This window comes from Oncorhynchus gorbuscha, linkage group LG07 (genome assembly GCF_021184085.1).
Source record: "Oncorhynchus gorbuscha isolate QuinsamMale2020 ecotype Even-year linkage group LG07, OgorEven_v1.0, whole genome shotgun sequence".
Lineage (NCBI taxonomy): Eukaryota > Metazoa > Chordata > Actinopteri > Salmoniformes > Salmonidae > Oncorhynchus > Oncorhynchus gorbuscha.
This window is the reverse complement of record NC_060179.1, coordinates 34,238,029-34,246,783: the sequence shown is the minus strand read 5'-3', so window position 1 is coordinate 34,246,783 and position 8,755 is coordinate 34,238,029. Positions and strand designations below refer to the sequence as shown.

The 8,755-nt window shown below is 40.8% G+C and overlaps 1 protein-coding gene across 1 annotated transcript; it reads left to right on the top strand.

Annotated features, from left to right (window-relative positions):
* Positions 1-4,931: 4,931 nt before the first annotated feature.
* ppp1r3g (protein phosphatase 1 regulatory subunit 3G) lies at positions 4,932-7,925 on the top strand. The gene has a single exon (XM_046355109.1). It carries the CDS (start codon positions 5,188-5,190, stop codon positions 6,028-6,030), a length of 843 nt encoding a protein of 280 aa, XP_046211065.1. The 5' UTR covers positions 4,932-5,187; the 3' UTR covers positions 6,031-7,925.
* The last annotated feature ends 830 nt before the right edge of the window (positions 7,926-8,755 follow it).

The following is an 8,755-nucleotide window of genomic DNA, read 5'->3' as shown; positions in this document are numbered from 1 at the left end:
CCTCTGTGCAGGCTCATTATACTGTTAAGTTTGTACTTGTAGATTGTGATAGAGCACCATCTACTGGATAAAAAGTTGCTGTCATGAGAAAAGTTTTATTATAGAGCCAACACCTAGGATTTTGCTTGTCATCAGGAAATCTTTGGTTGTTCACGCAATCTCACTTGTGTCAGTGGTTGTAAAAGCTAATAAAGCTTTTTTGAATGTGTTTTATATATATTTTTGCTTTATTGAGCTAGTGATAGGCCTAGATTTGAATAAGGGGGAGACCGAGAGAGAGAGGTACAACTTTTCACTTTCATAGTCTGGATGAAACATTAACCTAAGAAGTACTGGCAAACATTGAAGCACTTGATATAATCTACAAAGAGACACAAAATAGGCCACAAAATAACAGTACGTACTAGATGCCGTTGATGTTAACAGATATCCCCACTTGCTTGAACAAATATGGTGAGGAAATCTTAACAAAAAGTTAACCGAATGTCGTAGGTATGATGTGCGTGCAGCTGACCTCTATTGATTTTGTTAGCGGTTTTGTCTACTGTGACGCAACTGGAACTAAAGTAGGCTATCACTTATGCAATTATGTTGTTTTGTTGGCTTAAATAACAGCCATGATCTTTTATCAGAGTAAAAACAATTGGTAACACTTAATTTTAAGGGGTACTTATTACAGTGTAATTACATATGTAATTACACTAACAAGTATTGTAGTTAACTGTAATAACTGATATTCACACTCAACAGGTAACTGGTTGTAATTGCAGTCTGTAATTACAGAGGTGTTCTTGTACTACAAATGGGCACATTTCCACTAAATTCACCAATTTAGTTTATTCTAAGCTGCATCTGATTCACTCTTGTGGACAGATGGGCTGGGTATCCGAGATTGCAAAGATTGGAGGCTCAATAGGCGCTAATTGGATCCCCAGACAGATTCATGTAAGATTATCCCTGTTTCGTTCCGTTTGCTTCTGTTTAAGAAACATTTTTCAACAGAATTGGTGGAATTAATACACCCCTGATCACAAGCAAACAGGTCACTTTCATAGCAGCCACATAAAAACAGTGATCACGTTGCTAGTTGTATATATATACAGTGGGGCAAAAAAGTATTTAGTCAGCCACCAGTTGTGCAAGTTCTCCCACTTAAAAAGATGAGAGGCCTGTAATTTTCATCATAGGTACACTTCAACTATGACAGACAAAATGAGTGTTGCCAATATTTAATGTATTTTTACCTCAAAAGGATAACTTTTTAAATGTTTTACTATTTTGTTTTTATGAAATTCACTGAGGAGGATGGTCCTTTTCTGAGGAGCCTCCACTGCTTGAGGTGTACTTACTTGTGATTATTGTGTACCTACAAAGTACTTTACCCATTCTGACAATCTCATCGTCAGCTTCTGAAAGCGCCATCCAATTGGGGAAAAACACACTAATACACCACAGAGTACATATTTGTAATATCTACATAAGTACAAGGTTGTCACTAGTTCTTAAACAGGATTTAGCTATTTAGAGTGAAGTGTAACCTGAGCAATTTCTATATATAATTACTTATTACTCATTACCAAGTGAAAATACCTACAAACAAAAGACAAGCTTCTACTTTAAGTCAACTTTATTGCCAGATGTTGTTATGTTGTTATATGTTTTTGCCAGATGTAAACAGACCTTACATTTCTTACATTCTTACATAATCTAATTCTTACATTAATTAGATTAAGCAAAGATACAGTGCATTCGGAAACTATTCAGACCCCTTGACTTTTTCCACACTTTGTTACATTACAGCGTTCTGAAATGGGTTAAATAATTGTGTTTCCTCATCAATCTGCGCAAAATACCCCATAATGACGAAGGTTTTTAGACACTTTTGCTAATTTATTCAAAATAAAAACAGATCTTATTCACATAAATATTCAAACCCTTTGCCATGAGACTCGAAATTGAGCTCAGGTGCATCATGTTTGCATTGATCATCCTTGAGATGTTTCTACAACTTGATTGGAGTCCACCTGTGGTAAATTCAATTGATTGGACATGATTTGGAAAGGCACACACCCGTCTGTATAAAGTCCCGCATTTGACAGTACATGTCAGAGCAAAAACCAAGTCATGAGGTGAAGGGAATTGTCTGTAGATCTACGAGACAGGATTGTGTCGAGGCACAGATCTGGGGAAGGGTAGCAAAACATTTTCTGCAGTATTGAAGGTCCCCAAGAACACAGTGGTTTCCATTATTCTTAAATGGGAGAAGTTTGGAACCACCCTTCCTGGAGTTGGCTGAGCAACTGGGGGAGAAGGGCCTTGGTCAGGGAGGTGACCAAGAACCCAATGGTCACTCTGACATGGCTCCAGAGTTCCTCTGTGGAGATGGGAGAATCTTCCAGAAGGACAACCATCTCTGCAGCACTCCACCAATCAGGCCTTTACAGTAGAGTGGGCCAGACGGAAGCCACTCCTTAGTAAAAAAGCACATGACAGCCCGCGTGCAGTTTGCCAAAAGGCACCTAAAAACAAGATTCTCTGGTCTGATGAAACCAAGATGGAACTCTTTGGCCTGAATGCCAAGTGTCACATCTGAATGAAACCTGGCACCATCCATACAGTGAAGCATGGTTGAGGCAGTATCATGCTGTGGGGATCTTTTTCAGCAGCAGGGACTGGAAGACTAGTCAGAATATAGGGAAAAATGAACAGAGCATTGTACAGAGAGATCCTTGATGAAAATCTGCTCCACATTGCTCAGGATCTCAGACTGGGGTGAAGGTTCACCTTTCAACAGGACAACGATCCTCAGTACACAGCCTAGACACCGTAGGAGTGACTCCGGGACAAGTCTCTGAATGTCCTTGAGTGGCCCAGCCAGAGCCCGGACTTGAACCCGATTGAACATCTCTGGAGAGACCTGAAAATAGCTGTGCAGCGATGCTCCTCTTCCAACCTGACAGCTTGAGAGGATCTGCAGAGAGAATGGGAGAAACTCCCAAAATACAGGTGTGCCAAGCTTGTAGCATCATACCCCAGAAGACTCGAGCCTGCAATCGCTGCAAAAGGCGCTTCAACAAAGTACTGAGTAAAGGGTCTGAATATTTATGTAAATGACATATTTCAGTTGAATATTTTTATACATTTGCAAAAATGTATAAAAAAACAGTTTTTTCTTTGTCATTATGGGGTATTGTGTGTAGATTGATGTGTCAAAATCTATTTAATCCATTTTAGAATAGGGCTGTAACGTAACAAAGTGGAAAAAGTCAAGGGGTCTGAATACTTGTTTTATTTTTTTTATTTCACCTTTATTTAACCAGGTAGGCCAGTTGAGAACAAGTTCTCATTTACAACTGTGACCTGGCTAAGATAAAGCAAAGCAGTGTGACAAAAACAACAACACAGAGTTACACATGGGATAAACAAACAAAGTCAATAACACAATAGAAAATCTGTATACAGTGTGTGCAAATTAAGTAAGGAGGTAAGGCAATAAATAGGCCATAGTGGCGAAGTTATTACAATTAAGCAATTAACACTGGAGTGATAGATGTGCAGATGTGTAAGTATAAATACGGGTATAAATACTGGTGTGCAAAAGAGCAGGAAAAATTACAACAACAAAAATATATATGGGGATGAGGTAGGTAGTTGGTTGGATGGGCTATTTACGGACGGGCTGTGTACAGCTGCAGCGATCGGTAAGCTGCTCTGACAGCTGATGCTTGAAGTTAGTGAGAGAGATAAAAGTCTCCAAATTCAGTGATTTTTGCAATTTGTCCCAGTCATTGGCAGCAGAGAACTGGAAGGAAAGGCCAAAGGAGGTGTTGGCTTTGGGGATGACCAGTGAAATATACCTGCTGGAGCGCGTGCTACAGGTGGGTGTTGCTATGGTGACCAGTGAGCTGAGATATGGCGGAGCTTTACCTAGCAAAGACTTATAGATTACCTGGAGCCAGTGGGTTTGGCGATGAATATGTAGCGAGGACCAGCCAACGGGCATACATGTCACAATGGTGGGTAGTATATGGGGCTTTGGTGACAAAACGGATGGCACTGTGATAGACGACATCCAATTTGCTGAGTAGAGTGTTGGGGGCAATTTTGTAAATGGCATCGCCGAAGTCAAGGATCGGCAGGATAGTCAGTTTTACAAGGATCAAGGATATGTTTGGCAGCATGAGTGTAGCCTATAGCATGGTGAGTAGCCTAGATAGCTGGCTTAATGGGATTGTATTTTTCTTCCCTTTTTAACAATACAAGTAACAATGGAAATCGACAACGGTGTCTCTGTCTTCAAATGTTTCTTGTAAGCATTTTCCCTTCCTGGACTCTGAGAACTTGTGGGAATCTGTGATAGAGAAAAAGAATGTATGTTATCATCATTGTGATTTCTATAATTTAGGCATATTGCAAGCTATGCCTAACTAGTTGTTGTGTTATCCATCTACCACTAATAGTACTTGTGTTGACACAAGTAGCCTGCTAGCTAGTTAACATGCTGAGTGTCTCATGTAATACCCTTTGGGCATGGATAGCCTGAGAAATAGGTTCAGGGAAGATAAGACCATATAGCCCAGCTAATGTTAGCTAGCGAGTAGAGACCATAGCCTATTTGCCAGCTTCAGGTAGCTAGCTACATTGATCAAAAATATAAACGCAACATGCAACAATTTCAAATATTTTACTAAGCTACAGTTGAAATAACGAAATCAGTCAATTGAAATAAATTCATTATACCCTAATCTGGATTTCACATGACTGGGAATACAAATATGCCTGTTGGTCACAGATACATTTAAAAGGAAGAGGTGTGTGTCAGAAAACCAGTCAGTATCTGGTGCGACCACACATTTGTCTCATGCAGCGTGACACACCTTCTTCACATAGAGTTGATCAGGCTGTGGAATGTGGTCCCTCTCCTCTTCAATGGCTGTGCAAAGTTGCTGGATATAGGCAAGAACTGGAAACGCGCTCCTGCGCGCTGGGCAGGTGAGCTGTTGTTTGTAAACTTGAATTAGGCCTACGTTGCAATGACGTGTTACAATGACGCTGAATACAGCAATAGGCAGTTAGTTGTATGATGAGCTTTTAAGTGGGCGTATCACTCTTAAGTGAAAAGTTCCATCGAGAATATCAACTCCCGGAACTGTTCCGTTGCATATCCATAACGCACGCATTGCCGATATGTCCGATTCAACCCTCCTGCGTGATTCCAAGCAGTGTTCTCCAAATTCAGGGGAAACCATGCTATCAGGGAGTGAAGATGAGCCAACGGAGAATGGTGATGAGGACTTGGAAGATGGCTTAATCGAACCACCAGAAATGTATAAGAAAGACAGACGAAGGGCGAAATCTCTGCCCGCATATCCGGAGCAGGCTATGCTTTTTGAAGAAATAGCCAATAACGGCCGAAAACGGGTGAAGTTCGCAGACTCCATGGGGCTTGATTTAGCAAGCGTGAAGCACTTCAGCACAGCAGAAGACCCGAAAATCCCTTCCAAGGTTTTGTCGAGATTGCAGAGCTTTCTCCCTCAACCACAGGACCGAGAGTATACAATCGGGGACCTGTGCGTAAACTTTAAATCTACCTTGACCATGAACCGTCTCATCCCAACTTTCAAGATGCCAGTTGAGGCTGATGATTTTGAAACCAAGGTATTGCAGCGGCACGTCCACCTGGAGAAGGTGACCATCACTCAGTTTGACATCCGTGGGCAGATTCGGACGAATACTCAAAACTGTTGCAAGAGGGAAGTTGGTGTGAGGTACACATTCAACGAGTGGCTCTCTTTCGTGAACGCGCAGGCGATACCCATGCCTTTCGATGAGAATACAGTCGGTGAGCGCTACACATTTACCATGTACACACCCCCATTCCTAGACCCATCTTCCTCTGTGCACTTCGCCGTGTACACCAGGAATGACCAGGGCGAGTTTTGGGATAACAACCATGGACAAAACTATACCTTGAAGTATCACTGTGCAGGTATGCCGACCTACGAGAGCGCAGCATTCCATGCCACCTGAAATTCGCCGTTACGCACGTGCGTAATGATGGTGTCGCTCAACCAGGTCTCTTATGAAGTTGTTCTCCATCACGTGGATTGATATATACTTTTCAGTGAAGTGAATGTATTTTCTTCTTGCTCTCCGAGAACACCGTTTTGTTATCAAGGTGTTCATGAGTTCATCATGATTGTTATGATGTTAGGCCGACTGTACCATCCTTCTTTAAAGTAAAACATGGAGTTGCCAAGTTTGCCTCTGTCCAATTGTGTCTTCTGTTCTAGAATGACATTTAATGACACAGGAATTTACAATAATAGTCGTTGGACTCATTTGCAGTTAGATCTCATTTTCTGAAATGAGGAAGTCAACAAATCAGGACCCATGGATGGACTGATGAACATTTCTCAGCTACACTGCCAATGGGGTCTACACAGACCCGAGACTACACAGACACGGGACCATAGAAAAATACTTTAAATTAGGCATCTTAGGATACATGATACACAGTACATCTCATATCCAAGAGGACTTCACCTGTTCTACATCACATTTGCCTATAATGTCATCAAACCAGGAGAGCTACCTTACTGTGCTGAGTTGTGGATTCAGTTCAGTCATTAATAGGAATTGTGTTGTGTTATTCATTTTCACGATTTTGCTCAAACTTGTGGCACCCTATTTCCTATAGATAGCACTACTTTTGACTAGAGGGAAGGGCTGGTCAAAAGTAGTATACTTTAAAAGGGAATAGTGTACCATTTCAGACATTGCCTTTGATTCAGAGCCCAGAATAATGCAGAGTATGAACATGTGTGATTTATCCAAGTCATAATGCCACCATGGGAAGCAACATCTGTCAAAGAGTTCTCTGCCATGAAATATATGAATTCTTGTTTATACTCCCCTGGGCACAGAGGAATGATTAACGAGCCATCTGTCTGTCATATTAGTGTGTGTGGCTACTCAGTGAACAGCTTGATCAAATGGTCTAATGCAGCAAGTCCATGGAACATGATGCACAAAACGTGTTTACTGCTCTGTAGAGCATTGGTTTCCCAGTGTTGTTAACAGCATTTCTGTCCCAATTACAGCTATGACTGCATTCTATATATTCTACATGTTATGTTTGGGGGTCCTAATAGTCATCAACAACTGTATATTACAAAGCATACAATAAAGTGATACAATAGGCCCATTACAATATTCTGTAATACAGCTGTTTCATGTAAAACATATATGTTGACATTATGACATCCATACAATTATATAGGATCTGTATATCACCTTATCAAAACTCCTCCACTGCTTTCTCTACAATCAGAACATTCAGAGGGCGTTTGTAATACTGTTGATGGGTATGTGAGCAGCACACGAATGATGCCAGTGATGTTACTGCACTTGTTTGGCCTGTCATGTAACCTTTAATAAAATACTACATGGTGGCTGTCAGGTTGTTGTCCCATACCTGTCCCCTGACCAAAGTTCAAGAGACAAATCAGCGAATCACGTGGAGCTGTTTACTCTGTCAACAGAGAATGCCTAGGCTTCAGCTCTGCAGTGATCTCACCGGGCAAGATCCACACAGGCCTGGGTTCAAATACTATTTGAAATCATTTAGAATAGTTTTAGCACCCAGGTCTGGCGTCCGGACAGCATCCATGCTGATGGAGCGTGTACTCGTTCATGTAACTGTTCCGTCGGTCTCAGATTCTTGGGGCTACTGAACTGAATGTAAAAATAGACTATAGACAATGTGAAAATGCAAAAGTTAACCCCAATCTTAAATGGTACATGCATGTATGTTGATGTAACAGTAACATTATATGGTGACATTAACCTTGGGATTCATGCACTGTACATGTCATCAACTGGGCTATTGAATATCAACCAATAAAATAGACCACATTTTCAAATGCAGAATCCTCTTTTTTTTCTTCCAACAGTACATGACATATTGAAAATGATTATATACTGTCCTTATCAAGTATCCTTTCATATTATTCAAATGCCATCAGTCCCAGTTGTTTTACAGTGATGCCTCCTGGGTTTAAATACTATTTCAAATCTTTCAAATACTTTTGAGTGTTCGCGCTAGCCTGCCTGGAGTACTAGATGTTTGAGGCTTGCCATTTGGGACTGTTCTATTGGATAAAGTATAAAGTATTTCAAACAGTATTTGAACTCAGATCTCCTCCCCTTGATGTTCATGTATTTCAAATCGGCCTTTGTTGATCACCCTAAAACGCTGATCAGAAGCAGAAAATATATTTAGAGAGGGACCTCTGGGGGAGCTTTCAACTTTGACTCTTATTTGTTGAGTAATATGATCTTTACACCCGTCTCGATCGAGTACTAGGCCACTGCTCATTCAAAACAAACAAAAGGGGAAAAAAATTTTTTTAGAACAGGTGGCCTTGTGGGATACATTCACCCTCTTACCCAACCCGGATTTCAAATAGACAATATCATCCATTTCCATTATTATTGGCCATTGCATATTATTATTCTGCTGGTATAATGTGTTGTGATGCAGATTTAATGCATTATAACACTTATGGTAGAATAATAAGACATGCCATTTAACAGTTGCTTTTATGTAAAGCAACTTAGTCATGCCTGCATACATGTTACGTATGAGTGGTCCCAGCAGGAATCGAACCAATGACCCCTGGTGTTGCAAGTGCCATGCTTTACTGACTGAGTCATGACTGAAGAATAGAGAGAGTAATTCAATTCAGATATG